General features: G+C 41.7%; 2 protein-coding genes across 3 annotated transcripts; both read right to left on the bottom strand.

The window, feature by feature from the left end:
• Positions 1–3,483: 3,483 nt before the first annotated feature.
• Positions 3,484–8,950, bottom strand: mfsd6l (major facilitator superfamily domain containing 6-like). The gene is made up of 2 exons (XM_074655566.1): positions 8,810–8,950; positions 3,484–7,263 (listed from the first exon to the last, which is right to left on the bottom strand). Exon 2 carries the CDS (start codon positions 7,202–7,204, stop codon positions 5,441–5,443), a length of 1,764 nt encoding a protein of 587 aa, XP_074511667.1. The 5' UTR covers positions 7,205–7,263; positions 8,810–8,950; the 3' UTR covers positions 3,484–5,440.
• Positions 8,951–11,217: 2,267 nt separating this feature from the next.
• On the bottom strand, positions 11,218–19,919 carry pik3r6b (phosphoinositide-3-kinase, regulatory subunit 6b). Of its 2 annotated transcripts, XM_074655563.1 has the most exons (19): positions 19,862–19,919; positions 19,497–19,589; positions 19,273–19,365; positions 18,271–18,440; positions 17,546–17,681; positions 17,382–17,451; positions 17,088–17,271; positions 15,948–16,095; positions 15,776–15,868; positions 15,332–15,686; positions 15,103–15,199; positions 14,904–15,008; positions 13,772–13,882; positions 12,308–12,413; positions 12,153–12,223; positions 11,968–12,058; positions 11,832–11,884; positions 11,590–11,690; positions 11,218–11,498 (listed from the first exon to the last, which is right to left on the bottom strand). In XM_074655563.1, the coding sequence occupies exons 2-19, from the start codon at positions 19,510–19,512 to the stop codon at positions 11,354–11,356; spliced, it is 2,145 nt and encodes a 714-aa protein (XP_074511664.1). In that variant the 5' UTR covers positions 19,513–19,589; positions 19,862–19,919; the 3' UTR covers positions 11,218–11,353. The 2 variants fall into 2 exon arrangements, with proteins under 2 accessions (XP_074511664.1, XP_074511665.1); XM_074655564.1 differs by having other exon boundaries at positions 19,497–19,871.
• Positions 19,920–19,925: the final 6 nt, after the last annotated feature.

The raw sequence follows: 19,925 nt of genomic DNA, 5'->3' as shown, positions 1-19,925 counted from the left end.
AGAGGAGCTGAGGCAGCTGGTCTCTGCTGCAGGGAGACACCTGCTGGTTCACCAGCACTATGACACACAGCAGCAGCTACTACTAGTAAAGTCTACTGCATTCACAACTTGATTTAATGACAAAGAAACACAAAACGACTATAAAGAAACACAAAACGACCAAAAAAAGGACAAAAATAACCTCAAGGACACACAAAACAACTACAAAGAGACAAAAGACGACTACAAAGAGACCCAAAACAACTGAAAAAGACACAAAATTAACCTCAAAGAAACACAAAACAACTAGAGACACAAAACAACTACAAAAGACAAAATTAACCTCAAAGAAACATAAAATAACTATAAAGACACACAAAACTACCAATAAGGCACAAAATTACCCTCAAGGAAACTACAAAGAGACAAAAGATGACTACAAAGAGACACAAAAGACCAAAAAATTAATTATAATTATTATTTTATGTCATTTTTTATTCTTTAAATTTCCCCATTTATTTATTTACTCATTTATTTATTGATTTATTCTTTTATTTATTCCTCTTTCTATTTTTTATTCTTTGACACTTTTATTCTTTTTTATGGCATTCCTATGACTCCATAGCCAGGAAGAGTATGACAAACTGCAATCTTAAGAGTAACTAAAGCAGTCACACAAATGTAGTGGAGTAAAAAGTACAGTATTTACGTAGTGGAGTAGAAGTAGATAGTTACATTAAATGTAAATATTCAAGTAAAGTACAAGTACCTGGAATTTGTACTGAAGTAGCCTAAAGTACTAAAGCTGACTACTTATAACTGAATTTGTTTCCCAAACAGAGTAAGTGTATGGAGTCAAATCAGGGCATTAAATTAACAGACATCTGCCATTGTAATGCTCTGCTGCGCTCTAACCACTACACAACAGCACTCTCCACAGGAGAATCCAGCCGTCTTTCACCAGGAATTTTTCATCGCGCCCGATTGAGTTCAGCTGTTTAACGACACGACGGGGATGACTTGATTTCATGCGGCCTGGCCCTTGAGGGCCCCGCCAGATGTTTGGGGAGCGCAACGTGCATCTGTCTGCCACTGTGCCATAGGATAGCAGTGTCCCACCCAGGGACGTTTATTCATTCATTCACCCTTCAGCCACATATACAGCCACACTGCTGCCACGAGGATTTGTCATTCAGTCTGCATGACACAATATTAAAAGACATACAGTCAATCCTGTTCCCAAAACTGGTGGAAATTGAGTCTGAAAGCATTTCTCTGGAATTACATGAATTGGATTTAAAGCGTTTATTAAACATTTATTCTGTCTGCTGGTTGCACTTCACATGAAGTGTAAGATTATTTATTTATTGCGAGAGGAGGTAATGCTGGAGTCACACGGCAGATGCTTCTGCTATACAAATGGACTGATTCTTTTAGCATGAATAGAGTTTATTTTTCACAGTACTCAGGTCTGTAACAGGTTGAAGAACTTCAAACACAACATAGACATGAAGAAACTTTCTGGACTGAAGAAAATTACATCAGGGAGCCTTTTTTATCGGTAATTTGACCAGGCAGTATGTGTAATCCACATTTAGCATTTTTAACTTAAAGGGGAACTACGATCATTTTCAAAATCCATACATGTTATTCCTATGGTCTAAGACAACAGTCCAAAAAAATATATATAGTAAACAAACTCAAACTCAAACTTGTGATGTCATAGGGTACAAAGTGTGGAACTGCTCCATAGATGATGATTAGGGAGAGATGTTCTAGATAAAGGCTGCACGATTTTGAAAAAAATATCTAAGTCCAATTATTTTTGACTGATATTGCGATGCGAAATGATGTGCGGTATTAGAGGCAATGACCATTTTTACATCACTATTGTCATTTTCATTGAAAAACAATTTTTTTTGCAGGGATCTGTACCAACAAATATGTTTTCCTAAGCCTATAGAATATGATGTGTAAGCCATGACATCTCTGCAGCACCACAATATTTAATTTAAAATGCTATTTTGATACACATTTTGCATTTAACAAATATTGTGCCTCCTGCGATTTGAAAATTGCAGAAGGCCATAATGTGATTTTGATAACATTTTGACTAAGTGTGCAGCCCTATTCTAGGTGACACTGAGAGCACCCACGGGGATGTTCTGAGTATATGGGAATATTTTCTGTTTCACAACTGACAACACTGCAATAGAATAAAGCTCATTTGGGTATAAAAAAGAAAACAAACATTCTGTGAGTTCACAAAATCAGTCTCCTATTCATTGTCTATGGAGCTGCACACTTCATACCCTATGACATCACAAATTTGAGACTTACTTCTCTGGTTCCTGGCTTTGAGAGAGAGAGGAGCCCATGTTCACAAATATTGATTGAACTTTCCTCGGCCATGGAAATAACATATTGAAATTCTTAATTTAGGTGGTGTTCCCCTTTAAGACAACGCTTTCCCCTCAAACAGGGGAAACAGGTCTGCTGTGTTTCCTGACATGAGGTATGTTCAGCAAACTCACTTTGAAATACAGGCTCGACCAACATTTTCTGACATAGATTACGCACACACATCTGCTCACGCCTGCATAACACAAGAATCTTACAACTTTGAATGAACTGAACTCACTGCAGTTAAAGGGACAGTTCGGGTGTTTTGAAGTGGAGTTGTATGAGGTACTTATTCATAGTCAGTGTATTACCTACAGTAGATGACGGTCAGCACGCCCCGTTTGGAGAAGCAGACAGGATTTACCGTACAGAATCAAAGCAGGACGGGGGCAGCAGCAAAACGAATTTTAGCCACCTAAAGAAAGGCCAACCTAAAAAAAAGTAATGTCAGTTTAAGTGTACGCTATATTTAGAATGTTTTCATCGCTGTTTTTGCAACGGGGAACTGAAGCCACTGTGTCCATCTATGCTCTCTTGAAAGCCACCAGACTCCATTTGCAAAAACCTGTAATTTTACATCGCAGAACTCGGGGGTTGCTGGTCTACCGCTGCCTCGATTGGTTAGTTTGTTTGTGTTATTGTGTGACTTTGGTGAATCCGTACTAACCAAAGTCACACAACATCACAAACAAACTAACAGATTGAGGCAGCGGTAGACCAGCAACTCCTGTGTTCCGTAAGGTAAAATTACTATTTTTTTCCAATGGAGTCTGGTTGCTGTGGTGAGAGCATAGATAACTGCTTCAGTTCCCCGTTGAAACATAAACTGTACAGCTGTCTCAAGGCAAGTCAAACCTGCGAAAATATTCTAAATATAGCGTGCACTTCAACTGATATTGATTTTTTTAGGTGGGCCTTTCTTTTAGGTGTCTAAAATATGTTTTGCTGCCGGCCCCGTCCACAGCAGTACATTGCTTTGGTTCTGTGCCGGTGACTCCTGTCTGCTTCTCTAAACTGGGGGCGTGCCGACCGTCATCTACTGTAAGTAAGACACTGACTATGGATAAGTACCTCATACAACCCCAGTTCAAAACACTCAAACTATCCCTTTAAGTACACAAAACTGAAGGGCGATCATCTTTCAGGTTGTTTAATCGTTTCATCAGTTCACACACAGTCCAAAATAAGGCACAAACACAATGAATGACAATGGCGACTTTAGCAGTAGATAAACAACAGACTTGTTTGGGTGTGGTGAAACAGGAGGCCGGTCTAGTTTAGCCTCACCTTGTGTACACGTATTGTGTTTGCATTCCTAGGAAAGAGGCTTCAGTGGTTTTATTGTCATGACGCCTGAGCTGCTGAACTTGCCGGGCGGTCCTTCTTCTGCCCGCCCATAATCCTGCTTCCTTGTTTGCTATATAAAAGACTGCTTGCTTATGCTAATGTACAACTTGTAAAGGCTCAGGTGGCACAGAGATGAATCCCATCAGTACAGCTGACACTTTAACTGCCGGCTTTAAAATGGGATGCCACAACATTTAAAGAGGACCTATTATGCTCATTTTCAGGTGCATACTTGTATTTTAGGTTTCTACTAGAACATGTTTACATGCTTTAATGTTCAATTTATTTTTTATTTTTCTTATACCGGCTGTGCTGCAGCACCTCTTTTCATTCTCTGTCTGAAACGCTCTGGTTGAACTCCGGCATCCCACCAAAGAGCGCAGTCTGCTCTGATTTGTCAGCTGGCCCACTCTGTTGTGATTGGTCAACCGAACCAAACTGTTCCGACTCCGCTCCAGCTCCGCTCTATAGCTTTGTTTGAGGAAACTAGCCGCTATGAAGGTATTATGCAAAAGTGTTACTTGGTGACATCACCACGTTACGGAAGAAAAGGCGGGCATTCAAGCAAGGCATTTCAGGCAGTTCAAGAGCAGTGTTTCTGCGGGGGAGAGAATTCCCTTTGGCATGCACTTTGGGCTTTGTAACTTTGCAGACCTTTTAGGACGTTTTCATATTAAAGTACGATTGATTCGTACCGTGCCCAAGTACAATTGCCCCCCCTCTCCACTCCGCCACCGCTCAGTTTTCACATTAGTAATGTTGGTCCGTACCCGAGTACACTTGCGTCATCATCCACGTGTATTTTTTTATGTTGAGATCAGCTCTACGTAGCGGAGCATCGTAAAACACTTCATTCAAACTTCATAGAAACAAAATAAAACTCACCAAAACCGTCGTCGTTAGTCTTTCCAACAATCATCAACTCTGGTTTGGTCAAAATAAACCCTTATTTCACAGAGTTTGATGTGAAAATATGCCGACTCTACACCCTGTTTACCCCCGTTGTGTCTCTCTCTCTCTCTGTCCGCTAAGCCGTTCTTTGGAGGCAGAGCATTAAATTAGCTAAATAAAATAATAAACTCCCGATTCAATATTTAAATTTTTAAGTATTGCGATTCTACAAGTATCGCGATTTGATATCACAATTTATTGTGATTTTTGTTTGTAACACTAGACCATGTGAAAATCAATTTCAAAATCCTAAGAAAAAAAAATCGTAAGAGACAGGCGGCCCTTTCAAAACTACTTGCTGACTGCTAACGTTACTAGCATTAAACAGCATTCCACTTCCGTGTTTTGGTACGGTTGGCTTTCACACCTGATGCGAACCGTACTCGAGTGCACCTTTTCAGGTGGACTCGAGTATGAACTGTGCCCGAGTGCGGTACGGAGCGTTCACACTAATCAAACAAACTGGCATCAAGTGTACTCGGATTTAGGCCCGGATCCCTGATGTGAACGCACCCTTACATGCATAAAAACGATATAACACAATAAAGGAAAAGGGGAAAAAGCAAAATAGGTCCTCTTTTAATTTGATGAAAAAGTTATGAGCAGTAATGAGAGTTAAAAGTCAGAACTTATATTCCAATTAAACCTGTCAGAGTAGGAAATCCCTTATCCTGCTTTGGACCGTGCTACTTGATGATAAAGAGTTAAAATGTCTTCTGTCTGCTGTACTCTTTGAAGCGTCCTTTTGTACTTTCACACTTCAGTGGTTTACCCTCCTTCCATGGTTGTTATTGCTTCTGTCGTCTTCCATTGCTTTTTCAAGCCAGTCTCTCTCCTGTTCTGACTCAGAGTCACTGGCTTCACTTGCATCAGCCGCCAAAAGGCGAGAATAGTTAATCCTGTGCTGGCGGGGGGCTTTCCACTGGAGCAGAGGCAGACACACACACCACACCGTCATAACCGCTGCCGCTCCTCTGAACAGCCACGCCAGCCCAAACCTCTGGACCACGAACCCTCCGGCAAAGCTCCCCAGCCCGCTCCCCAGGTGCAGAGAAAGAGCACTGTAGACCCTCGTCACGCTCCTCTCTGCCCCTGGCGTGGCGACCTCCTCGCACTGGACCTTCACAGCCCACCAGAGGGCCCCGCTGCTGAAACAGCTCAACACCTGAGCGGGCAGCGCTGCCCACGGTCCCCAGAGGAAGGAGTAATAGACGCACTGCAACCCGAGACTCGCAGCCGCCACGGCGAGCACCCTTCCCGGGCTGAGCAGCTTGGACACCCGGCCGGCCAGCAGAATCGGGAAGGCGGCCTGCGAGAGCAGAGCGAGGGCCAGAGACAGCCCCATGTGCAGCTCGCCGCTCCCGTGATCCTGCATCTGCCACAGAAGGAAGTTATCCACGGCCGAGCCCGCTGCCCCGACCAGCAGGGTGGTGACGGCGCACAGCAGAGCGCGGGGGGAGCCGCGCACCAGCTGCACGGCCTTAAGGAGCCCGTTGGCTCGATCTCGCTTCTTGTTCAGGTACAGAGGGAGGTAGGCCGCCACGGGCAGGGTCAGAGCTGCCAGAGCGGCGTAGCAGTAGAAATGCGCCGCGCTCCTGGGGGTCTGACCAGCTATGAGACAGCGTAACTGGCTGACCAGCAAACCCGCTCCTCCGACGCCACACGCCGCTCCGAGTAAGCCCCACACCCTGGTGCCGCTGTAGCGGTCCGCAGCATCCGCGAAGTCTAGATACTCGTACAGGCCGTCGTCTGCCGTCCACTCCAGAGGGGCTGACATCGCCTCCCACGCCGACACAATGATGAGGATCAAGAAGAAGAGCTGGTGTTGAGTGTCCATCGCCTTCAGGCTGCCCAGAAATTCATAACGGCCCTCTTTCCCCTCTTCCTCTCTTATCTTGTCTCCTTCTTTGGACCTCTTGTTCCTCGCTGGAGCCGCCAAAGAGCTGGTCTTTGGTTCTCCAGCACTGTCGTGAACCGCCGCTGATACACTCTCTTGTGACGGCGGAGGATGGGATGTGTCATGCTGATCGAGCGCAGATTTGCTCGTCGAAACAGGAGCAGATTTCGTATCAGCGAGCGTCTTTGCAGGTAAAGTGACACCAGACTGAGAAACAGGAGTTGCGCTGATATTAGTTCTAGCTGATGATGCTGAAGGTGCAACGCTGCTCCTGAGCAGGTCACCGCCGCTCAGATCAGACACGTTACAGGTCTGCGTGTGCACATCTGTGGGCGGGATGAGCAGCAGAACCAGAGCCGCCGCCGCCGAACACACGAGAGAGACGTTTATCACCGCCCGCCTCTTGTCATAGTGTTTGGAGAGCAGGCTCGCCACGGGGCTCCAGACCAGCGCTTCGAGGTGCTTGGTACCCATGACGACGCCTGTCATGGCGGCGGTCAGGCCCAGCTGTCTGAAGTACAGGGTGAGGAAGGGGAGGAGGCAGGCTCTAGCGCAGGAGCACAGGAAGTTGAAGGCTCCGGCCAGAGCGAGGGCTCGCCTGACGTCTATCTGCTTGTTCCTCTTCATGATTGGCAGCTCAGGGTCTCTGATGACGGGTTTCACATGGAGCAACTGGTGGGTCGAAACTGGGAGATAAACAGAGAGATGAGAAATACTACAGTAAACACAGCACAACAACTTATTACAACTTATTTGCTTTCAATAACCGTCTGATACAAAGCTCTTCATTTTCAGTTTACAGGCTCTTACGAGGGCTACAATTATTTTCATCATTAATGAACGTGCTGATTATGTGTCATGGTGTGGGGGGGGCGGCATCTCCCTCACTGGCAAAACAAGGCTTGTCATCATTGAAGGCCATCTCAATGCAGTGAGATATCAGGATGAGATTCTGCAGCCAGTGGCGATCCCATATCTCCACAATCTGGCACCTAACTTCATCCTCCAAGATTACAACGCTCGCCCCCACAGAGCCAGGGTTATCACAGACTACCTCCACAATGTGGGAGTAGAGAGAGCCACCACTACTGAGGCTCCTGACGGTGTATTAAATGAATAAAGTGTAAAATAGTCAATATGTCTTGTTTTTTCTATGTTACTGATAGAGAGTTCAATCATCCAATCCACCTAACAACTCAAAACAAGAGTCAACACCAACAGGAGAATACACTGTTTACCATTGACGGAGCATTTTGGCAAATTTTTCTTGGGCGCTACCCACATAATCAGCTGTGCTGCTCATCCCACAAATGCATGATCCTTACAAGTTGGACATCATTGTGAAGGTCAATAAACAGGCTTTCCAATGATGTAAAATACAATGACAATTAGCATTGTAACAACAGAGAAATAATCGACCAAACACAAGTTTCCGAACTTTGTTTTTCCAGTTTATATAAATATACAAATATATACACGCGCACACACATACATATATAAATATACATATATACACACACACACACACACACACACACACACACACACACATACATATATAAATATACATATATACACACACATATACATATATAAATATACATATATACACACACATACATATATAATATACACACACACACACACACATATATAAATATACATATATAATATACAAATACACACACACACACACACACACACACACATACATATATAAATATACATATATAATATGCATATATACACAAACACATATATTTATATCTATATATATATGATTTTAGATGTGATTTGTGCTTCAAGTTTCAAATAACTTGTAAGCTTGTATGCATAAACCCTATATAGACTACAGTATATAACCCAGTACAGTATGTATGTAAATAAATAAATAAATGCACATATGTCAAATAGTGTATGTGTTTCAGACTTAAAGTCCTTTGAATTGAGTGTTTTGTGACTGGTACTGCCACCTTGCTTAGTTTTTTCTTTGATTTTGGTGAATTCAACAGAAGAGTTTCACTTTAATAATGAGCGTCTTGAGGGAAAAGATAAACCGTGTTAATCTTTGTATTAAAGACGCAGATGAAAGCAGGAACAAGGAACTTGTCGGTCAGTAACTCCTGAGAGGCTGAATGTGGATGCACCTGTTTCCTGCAGGACAGGAGGATGTGGAGACTATAGTCCACGTCACGTTAAGTTAAGATAAGAAAATAAAAGTGAAACATTTACCTTTTCACCTCTGCCTGCCTCGCACAAACTTCTTTAAACTTTCCTACCGGTCATCTTCCACCTCCAACTCCCGCATTACATCCACCTTTCGGTCTCTTTAGTTTTTTATGCAGCGAGCAGCACCTGTTACCGTCTGGACGGTGAGCGACACTCCCACCTGGTACTAAGGTTTCACCTGACAGAGACTCACATGACTACAGCGCCTCCTGATGGTGCGGTGGAGACAGTGCACTACAGAGGGGATCAGTTTATATCTATATCACTACTGTGCCTTGATCTGAAAAATAAATAAGTAAGTAAGTAAATAAATAAATAAATAAATAATAGAAAGTCAAAAAATAAATAAAAAATAATAATAATAATAATGATGATAAAAATAATTAAATTAAATTAAAGATGAACGAATAATAAATAAATAAATATAGAGTTAATTTACCACATTTCCGAATTCAGCACACGTCATAAATTCATGTCACGTGGTTTTCATCCTTATATTTGTTCCTTCATTGCAAACGGATAACTTGTAACAGTTAAAGGGACTGTTTGTAAGATTCCGAAATGCTTGTTAACAGAGACACCTGTGGCCGTTAAGTCAACGAGTGTCAGCGTCCTGTGCTCGCTCTACATAGACATGAACGAGCATCGCTCAAAACAGTGAGGCGACACACGTCAGCTAAAACCACAATATCACTCTATATTTCAGCTGCTTGGCAGTAATGTTAGCTGACCAGACGAAGGTCTCTCCATGAATCAATGCTGATCCTAGTGTTGGCCTTTCCTGCTTCAGCCTCCTGACCGCGGCCGGAGGAAACAGGGGACAAACCGGAGTTTTGGTCAGAGACGATAACGTTTCTCGCTGCTGAGCTCCGTCACTTCACAAGACACGGGAAACCTCTGTTGGTCTGGAGGAGCTGCAGCATTTATATCTGCACAAACGTCCACTGTACATTCACTAGATATTCTCAAAGCTAAACTAATCTTCTGCAGTGTGTAGTGTGCGCACATGCACGTGAGGTGGAGCGAAATAGCGAAAACGAGAGCGGTGTGTGAGTGAAGGCAGGCAGAGGAGCAGAGACTCCGGCCCTGGAGACCAAAGCTACGGTCTCCCCCGCGTCCTCCGACCACGGCCAACACTGTTTAACAGACGGGCTTCACTAGATATTACTTTGCGGTTTTGGTGCTTCTGTGTAGTTTGTGTTGGAGTCTGAACAGCGTAGCCACACACGAGCGCGCATGGGACACCGACCCGGATTGATTTATACGTGTAAGAAATTACAAACAGTCCCTTTAATGTGTCATTTTAATGAACTTATAACAACATATACAATCCCCTATGAGCAGCATTACAAGAACAATTTAATTCCTACGGGCTAATAAAATGTAATAAAATAAAGGTAACACTTTATAATAAGCCTTCAAACACACAGACTTAAACAATGCGACAAATGAATGACTTCCAATGATTTAATCAGTGGTAGACGAAATATTGCAGCAAAATGTACTTAAAGTGTCAAAAGGCCCCAAACAGAGTTTTGTATATACGATATATTATTGAAACATTATGACTATACAGATGCATTTTAATGTTGTCAAGGGGTATATCATTTGAACAACTGCATAGAGAGTTTAATCTATAACAGTGTATCATATTTTATAAACGATATCATATATTTGACATTATTTAACTTTAAAACCAAAACGGACAAGAATTCAAAAGTGTTCAGAATCACCAACATGTAAACGTCCACAGTGTCATGACAAAATGAGTGAAACTCCATATACTGATGAAGACAGTTGAAAGCTTAAACTAGTAAGTGATCTGACCTTGGGCTAAGATGTGTGTAAGTCCATGTAAAATCATAATTTCAAAACTAGTAACTATACAGTAGCTGTGAAATAAATGTAGTGGAGTATAAAGTGCAATATTCCCATGTGACATGTAGAAGTATAGAGCATGAAATGAAAATACTATGTGTATAAATACCTCTAAATTGTACTTAAAACAGTACTAGAGTAAATTTAGTTAGAGATTTAATGTGCAAATTAATGCAGGATTTATCATGAATCTTCTGTTGCTCACCATTAACAAGTGATCAAGTCACTACTATGAGTTTATGTGATGAGTTCACACTTAATGGATCATTAGTTTAAGCATGTTAACTCACAGTTACTTCAAACATTGATGTGCATGCCACCAAATTAGCTGGAGCACAGAAAAAGGGGAATTTCAAACTGGTCAAACTGCATCCAATCATCATGACTCACGCAACAGTTATGCATTACTTAAACATGTGTTATGTTTTTGTATTATAAATAGTTATCATAACCAAAAAGTATCTTAAGGACTTACAATAACAACAACAATAATAAAGGCATTTTGTTAGTAGAATTAAATAGAAAAAAAACTGTTGGTGTTTTTAGTATTTATAAGCAGTATATAAACATTTGATAACACTTTGTAACACAAAATGTGGTGTTAATAGATCATTATGTACAGCAGTATGAATTATCTGTACACATGAAGTGTCAGACAGCTCATGTCCCTCAGAGGGTCACACCAGTGAAGGTGTTGATCGGCAGCGACAGGACTTTGTCCAGATACTTGCTAAGCAGCAGCTCTCGCTCCTGGCTGACACTGAATTTGGACTTGGCGCTGCATCTTGGGTCTAAGCACGGAGAAATTTCGACCCTGTAAAGGAATAACATTACATTATCCTTTTCAATTTGCCCTACAGTGTAGACAAAATGTGAAACAGAAATGTTGTAGTGTCGTAAATGACCTTTGAACATCGGTGTATGTCCTGCGGGAGTCCTTGTCCAGACACACGGAGAGTGTTCGATCCTCTAGTGTCCTAATGGTGATGCTCTGGGTTTTGATCGTCTATGATCAAAACAGAAAGGGGTTAGAAAGCTTAACAATTTGAATTAAAGGTTCAGTTACAATACTAAAAGTAGTAGCCTAATAATGATTAAAAAAAACTAATTTGCCTATATTCCTAAGTAGAAGTAAATAACTTCTTACTGTGTTGTATCCTTTGTTGACACTGTCAAACTTGACAGAAAGGTGATCCTTGCCTACAAAAAGTGACAAGGATTATTCATTGCATTCCTTGCATTGATATACATCTGTCAACTAAATATAAATACAAAAGGTTAACCTGATGTTACAGCTGCCGGCTCTGATGTAATCACCACGCCACATGTCATGGGTGCCTCTCCCTTTACAACTTCTCGTTTGCTTAAAGAGATCTGTAGAGGATATGATAGTTAGCCTAGATCCTGCTGTTGATGCTAATGCTAAACAGAAAATATAAATAATGACTAATAATAATGAGGAATGTACCTTTTTATAACTGACTGAGATGACTGACCCAAAGACGTCCATTGACTTCTTTCTGCGCAATTTGGGCTCCTCTGTCAAAGACAACACCTCACTTTAAGTAAAGGTTAGCACAGTCGTGGCAGTATCCACACACAGAAAGAGATTCAGAAACATACTTGAGAACTTTTCTTTAAGGTGTCTGAACTCTGGGATGTCTGCCTCCAGATGGGACACAAACACCTCCTCCACCACAGAAGTCACATCACAGCAGGAGCGGGTCATCTAAACACATAGAGTACTTAGTGAAACCAGGAAGTGCATGTCCAACATTAATAAATCATTGGCACAATTGACAGTATCTACCAGACTCTACACTGCACTATACATTATGTTTCAACCAGTATTGGAAAAGGTATTAAAATAATTTACTTAAAGCTGCACCAATTATTATTATTTATTATTTTGTTTGGCCACTAGGGGGCAGCCAAGACATTTACATACGTGTATCACCTTTTGAAGTTGTTAAGTCTTATGTCACAGAGAAACATTAGCCTTCAGTCGGAGTCGTGTTTTATTCACCTGATAAATGTAAGTCTGGTATTGACTTTCCTTTTAGCTCTGTTTTTGGTCTCCACCACCAAAAAAATAACTGTTTCTTTAGCAGCTAGTTACTAACTCATTCTGTCGGCCAGGGAAGGCTTAAGGCGTAGGCCATATAGGCGGTCGCCTAAGGTGTCTCTTCGGGGGGCGCTGGTCGCCCTCTAAAAAAAAAAAAAAGAAAGAAAGAAATACACTTTTCACCCCTGTAACTCTTTTTTTGTACTCAGATTTTATGCATATGGTGGTATGTTCTTTGTATTCCGACAGTTTTCTTACAATTAGATTTTTTTTTAAAATCGCACTATATTGCCTTGCTTACAGTATCACAATATATTGAACCGTAACCCCTGTATCATGATACGTATCGTATTACCAGATTCTTGCCAATAGCCAAACCTACTGTGCACACTGGGGGCTCGGGGCAGGGAGGATGGGGGCACGTTGCGTATCACAACAGCCCAAGTATGGATCCGGAAATAAGATCACTTAACGGATAGAGATGTCAAGAGGTGCAGATACTGTATGTAGTATTTTCACATTTTATTTCTTCATAATGAAGAAATGGGGCTCCAAGGGCACTCAAAGGGCTAGAGCTGGCCCTGCTGTTGGCCGTTTGATGCTGGCCAGGTATACAGTGAATTGATCAGAGCTTATTTGCTGAAAACAGCAGGGTTAGCGATGAGCTAAAAGAGGGTTTAAACCTTTGTGGAATTGAGAGAAAATGCAGAGTTGGGTGATAATTCTCTGGGGTTTCATCACTACAAGTGTTCATTTTTACACTACACGTGGTCATTTGATTAATTGTTAATGTAAAGAATAATTGATTAGGGCAGCTTTAAGTAAAATATCAACAGCACAATATATAATATATGTAGACGAACAACTCCATTATGCTTTTAACAAAATGTAATCCTACTGTGATAATATGGCATTCCTGCTGCCTCCATTGACATATGAAAACCCAACCTTACTCTGTGTCTTCGACATTTGCCCGCATGTAAATTTTAATATCTATATACATTACAGCAACAGCACTGTACCTTAACCGAGTAGAGCGGTAGGTTAACTGGCTGCGTCCCACAGCGAAGGTAGTAACACAGGGTGTCCAGTAGAAAGGGGTTTTGCTGTGGTGGCTCCTTTTGCTTAGAGTGCTGCAGTAGAGAGACATCACATAAGGAAGAAGGTATCAGATGAACACCCATTCTGCTGCTATTTTTTAAAGAGGACCTATCATGCTCACTTTCAGGTACATACTTCTATTTTGTGTTTCTACTAGAACATGTTTACATGCTTTAAAGGGGCTCTATGTAAGAAAAAAAAATTACTTGTTAACAGTGACACCTGTGGCAGTTAAGTCGACAACAGTCAGCATTCTGTTACTCGCGCTCACGCTACGTAGACCCGAGCGAGCATTGTTCAAAACAGTGAGGCGACACACACAAGACTAAACTTGAGTGACAGCTAAAACAACAATATCAATATGTTTTCCTATGCTTGGTAGTAATGTTAGCTTAGCTGCCAATAGGAATTTTGCCAGCTCGAAGTCCGTTTTGATACCAAAACAAAGGTCCCTCCATGAATCAAAGGCCCGGCCGATGTTGATCTTAGTTTTCCTCTGACGTCGGTCACATACCTGTTTTGCAAATATGGGCTTCACTAGATACTGTAACTTTGTTTTTTGTTGTGCTTTCGTGGAGTTTGTGTTGGAGTCTGAATTGTGGTGGGGGCTGGTTGTTTTGGTTGTCTAAGAAGGTATTAACCAAATGTGTTACTTGGTGACATCACCATGTTACGAAAGAAAAGACAGGACTTAAAGCAAGGCATTTCAGGCAGTTCAGGAGCAGTGTTTCTGTAGGGGAGAGGACTTCCCTTTGGCGTGTAGCTTTGCAGACCTTTTACATGCACAAAAACCTAACTAACTAAAGGATAGGGAAAAAAGCAAAAGCATATCCTCTTAAGCTATACTAGTGGCATGGCACTATGGAATGTTGGTGTTTTGCATGTTAGCATGCTACAAAAACGAACTAAGATGTTGAACGTGGTAAACATTATACCTGCTTAACATCAGCATGTTAGCATTGTTGTTGTGAGCATGTTAGCATGCTGATGTTAACATTTAGCTCAACGCCTAAATACAGCTTCACAGAGCAGCTAGCATGACTGTAGACTTACCATTCCAGGCAGTTTGGCGATTGCAGCTCCCAGACTGTTGATGTTGCTGTTGTACCAAGGATCCACTCGTCCCAATAAGGAGGCAAGAGACAATCTACCTTCATTCTGACATGGGAAATGAGGAATAACAGGTGTTGCAGGGTCACATAGTCTTGTACATTTATACCAGTCAGTCAGTGTTGCTTTGAGTGTAACTCACAGGTGAACTGAGAGAAGGCTCCACATCGGTGACTGGGATGTAGTAAAACCGTAGGTTCAGTTTCTTGGTCAAAAAAAGCTTTTTTGACTCTTTTTCTCTGTTGGGAAATGAGTGTACTCATTCACAAGTGCACGCACACAATGCAAATACAGAAAAGGTTTGAGGAACATACACCACTTTGCTGTAACACTATTTGGATGAAGGTATTCATAACAAACCAGCTGCTCACCGAATCGCGTGATAAGCCCTGGTAAGTCTTCCCAGCACACGGTCGTCCCCCAATACCACTACCCGTGCTGTGTGACGTCTCATGTCTTCTTTAAGGACAGGAAACGTGTCTATCTTCCCCCTCATTAGGCTCTGTTTATCTACTGACTTCATGTTCTTAAAGGCATTTCTCCGTGTGAATACTGTCCCAGGATTTGTGATAGGAGACTGCACTGTGTCATCACAGTCGCCCTCCTTCAGATCTCTCCCTATCCCGCTGTCGTCAGACCGAACTGAGTCCCTTTTGTCCTTCTCTTCTTCATCAACACTAGTTGAGCTAGAGCTGGGACACTTGGCTAAGTTTGCCAGCAGATTCCCTTTGGGAAAGATACATTTAGTGTACATTTTCACTGCAGCATTTGGATCTTTTATTGACAGAATTATAAATATTGTCTGATTGACTCACATAGATCCTTTTTGTCTCTCCACAAGAGGAATTTGATCTCTGGAAAGGGCATCGCAGTTCTGCACCAAGAACCATGATCTTGCTTGGTTATTTCTGAGAAAACAGAGTAAAAGTAACATGGCAATCCTGTCACAATCTCTGCTATTACCAATCTGTGCTACAGAACACACACCTTCTTCAGAGGCAGTCAAGATCTCTCTGTATATGTGTTGTAGTTCGTTCAGATAGTTTGCACGACCACCTGCACCAAGCTTCACACTCGTCTCCACGGCTAGAACCACTTCCTGGAAATATTTCTCTACCATCTGTTCTCCTAAAGCCTGAAATACACAAAAGACACATGGTGTGATTTAAAAAGACAACGAGAAATACGGAATACAGATAAATATATCATTTATGTGAGAAATAAACTCCAACCCCAATGCAAGCATTTATCAGCAAGTCTAAGAGTCTACAAGCATACTAGCCTGCTACATGAGACTGTACAGCAGTGTTTTGACCTACACATGCTACCATGACAACACTAACATGGCAATGTGCTCATAGTGACAATGCTAGCATGCTAATGTTCAGCAGGTATAATGTTTTCCATGTTCACTATCTCAGTTTAGTGTGCTAAATAAAGTGCTAATATTAGCATGGAAATATTTGCTAATTGGCATCAAACACAAAGTACAGCTGATGCTGATGGGGATGCTATTTGTTTTGCAGGTAGGGAGGGCAGCCTGGCTATGTAAACAAAGCATGGAGAAACAACACAACACACACAGAGGGAGAGTGACTTCATTCTCCGCCCAGGTAGATGTAACTCCAATATATCTTTACATAGCAAATTGTTGCTGCTATATTAATGCTCTGGATATCGTATAGAGCACCATTAAGGGATTACAAAAGTTACTATAATTCATCACGAGGAGTACACCAATGGCTCTACCAAATTTCATGGCTATTCATCCAATAGTTGTTGAGACATTTAACAAAAATGTCCCACCACTAGAGGAAAAGTCATGGGATCACTAAAGCATATAGGATCCATCCTCTGGGAACCTTGAATATTTGTAAAAAATGTTGTGCAAATCGATCAGGTAGATGTTGAGATATTTGTCAAGAAAAAAATGCCATGCTGGTGGTGTTAGATGAAAAGTAAGGGAGTCACCAAAGTTACTAGGATTTATCCTCTGGGGACCATGAATACATGAATAGTAAACTGATCAACCAATTGACTGACTGACTAACAATACCATCCCTGCACCCATACTTAGCATGGATAAAAAGTATCCTTCTTACTTTCTCCCTTCATAAACTTGCTCACCTCCAGAGCCTGAGCCAGTGTGGAGCTTTGGCAGGTTGTCCCCAGTCCTGTATGCAGCACACGTAACAGCACATTTTTCTGCATGGTTGATGTGTCCCTGAGATAGCTGGATGTCTCCAAGTGTGATCTTACTGCTGCTTCCATTGGAGCAGAAAACACAGCTGGGTCAGCAAGCACAAACACCCTGGAGGGAATCAGCAAACAGGGAGGAAACAGTTGTAATAAAATAGTTTAATCAGTGTTAAACTCATTTTAATACAAGTTGATTGTCATACAAATGACTCCAATACTCACTTTTCCTGCAAGTTGAAATGCTCACTCCTCAAGTTTTGCTCTGCAGTGACTCTCCTCTGATATAAGGAGCCTGTTGAGGGAAGGATTAATCTGTCAAGAGTGTTTGTTTCACAGCATTATAATGTTCTCAGCTTTCTGTAAATGTGTGCATTGATGCATGATACCTGGTGTGGTCATTTCCATCTTGATGATCCTCAGAGTGCTCAGAGCCACAGCCGAGTAAGGAGATGGTAATATCAGCAGTTTCATCAAACACTCATACACTATCTGGTACACGCTGGTAGGAATCGTGATACCTGACTGGAAAGTTAAAGAGGACCTATTATGCTCATTTTCAGGTTCATACCTGTATTTTGGGTTCCTACCAGAACATGTTTACACGCTTTAATGTTCAAAAAACGCTCTGATTGGTCAGCTGACCCACTGGTGTGATTGGTCAACTGAACCAAACTCTTCAGACTCTGCTCCAGCTCCGCTTGAACCAGCTTTGTTTGAGAGGAAGGTGTTATGCAAATGTCTTACTTGGTGACATCACCACGTTACGGAATAAAAGGCGGGACTTCAAGCAAGGCGTTTCAACTTTAACTGCCTTTGGCGAGGAATTTGGGCCTTGTAACTTTGCAGACCTTTTACATGCACAAAAAAAACCCCACACATACTGTATATAGCACACTAAAGGAAAGTGAAAAAGCATAAAAGCATAAAAGGTCCTCTTTAAGCACAAAAAAGCAAAACACTAAAACAGGAAATACAATTAATAAGGCATATTCAATTGTCTGTTGGTCTACAGTGACACCTTTTGCCTTCTTCTGCATCTATTTACAACGGAAAAAATTTCCACTGTCACAGACTTTCTATGAACAATCAGTGTCACACTGGTGTGTCTTACCTGTATAACCACATAGTAGAGAGTGTGCAGCACTGGGATAGCATGCGTGTAGGTTTGTGTTTTATGAATCTGCATCATCTTGTCCAGCTCTCTGACCAGCACGCTGATCAGTGAAACACTGGAGGACGGATTGGCATCCAGCTTCTTCTGAAGACTCCATCTAAGCACTCCTGCAGAGCAGACGGACAGTAGTTTGCTTTTATATTTGACTGTGTGCACACTGCACAGCGTATTTGCTGACTTAGCTATTAATCTTTGGGCATGTATTCCAGTGTTGATAATTTCACTTAAAAAAAATAAATAAAAAAAATTAATCAAATTGAATCATCTTGATAATATAGAGATCTACCTCATTAATAAACCACAAAAAATAATTCATTTTACAATGCGCTAAGCTAGTCATCATTTTTTTTGCGTTTAATGATGGTTATTTTCTGTAAAATCTTAAAGAAATTGTGTGACATTTTGGGAAATAAGCTTATTCGAAGTGATTGATACCACTCTCATGTCTGTCTGTTTAATATAAGGCATAGTCTACAGCCAGGAGATGGTTAGCTTAGCTTAGCATAAACACTGGAAACGGGGGGAAACAGCTAGCCAGGCTTCGTCCAAAAGTGACAAAATCCACGAATTAAACACACAACATATAACATGTTAATTAGTGAGTAAGTATGTTTTCTTTAGTGTATAATCACCTGAAAATAATAACGTTGTGTTTTTGTTACCTTACAATGAGCCATTTATATCTACATACGGAACGGGTCCTCTTCACAGAGCCGGCTGCCATGTTTCTACAGTAGCCCAGAACGGACAAACCAAACACCGGCTCTAGATAGGGCCATTCATGTTTTCAGGTTTTCGCGTCGGCCACCGTAGTTCTCCTACACGCTTGGCACATGGGAGAGGTTGCAGTTGGTTGCAATCTACAACCACACCGCTAGATGCCGCCAAATCCTACACACCGCACCTTTAAGTGCCTTATATTCCCTCAGTTGTAGCTACCTTTGTGTGAAGCACTGTGGCTGCTCATCTCTTTGAGAAGAGCCTGGACGCTGTCGTGCAGGCTGGACTCCACAGTCGAGAGAGCCACATGAGCTAAAAAATGAAAATCATACATGTTATTGTTATAATAACAACGTCAAGTTTCCACTACTCCAAGTTTTAAACAGCTAAACAAGTTAGGCCCACAATAATTTCAAACGGTCAGAGGAAATGGAAACACTTACCGGGAGGATCAACCATCTTTTCCTGCTCTTCAGAATCTCAGGATAGTTGTAATTTCAGCAACACATGCTCCAAACCAGAGCACACCAGGAAAACTGAAAGAAATTCTGCCGTATTCACTTTCAACACATTCTAGTCTGTCAGGCCAACAACCTGATTGCATTTCTCTCTAAAACTGAACAATGGTTGAATTGTATCTGCAGCCCAAAAGCTGAGAAAACTGTAACTGATCTGCACAAGTTTAAGACAGACAATAGAAACGTTAGCTGATACATACTGAACTATAAAAACACTATGAAAGAATCTGACTATGAGACACCAATCAAATGAAACACAAGCACACTGTGTGCAGTAATCCAGATCTTACCATTGTAGCTCCTATCTTTATAAAATGTGCTCCACTGCTGCTACCTTTGAGTGAAGTGATGTGA

The sequence above is a fragment of the Sebastes fasciatus genome, chromosome 13 (genome assembly GCF_043250625.1).
Source record: "Sebastes fasciatus isolate fSebFas1 chromosome 13, fSebFas1.pri, whole genome shotgun sequence".
Lineage (NCBI taxonomy): Eukaryota > Metazoa > Chordata > Actinopteri > Perciformes > Sebastidae > Sebastes > Sebastes fasciatus.
The sequence above is the reverse complement of the archived record's forward strand: the minus strand, read 5'-3'. Positions and strand labels throughout refer to the sequence as shown.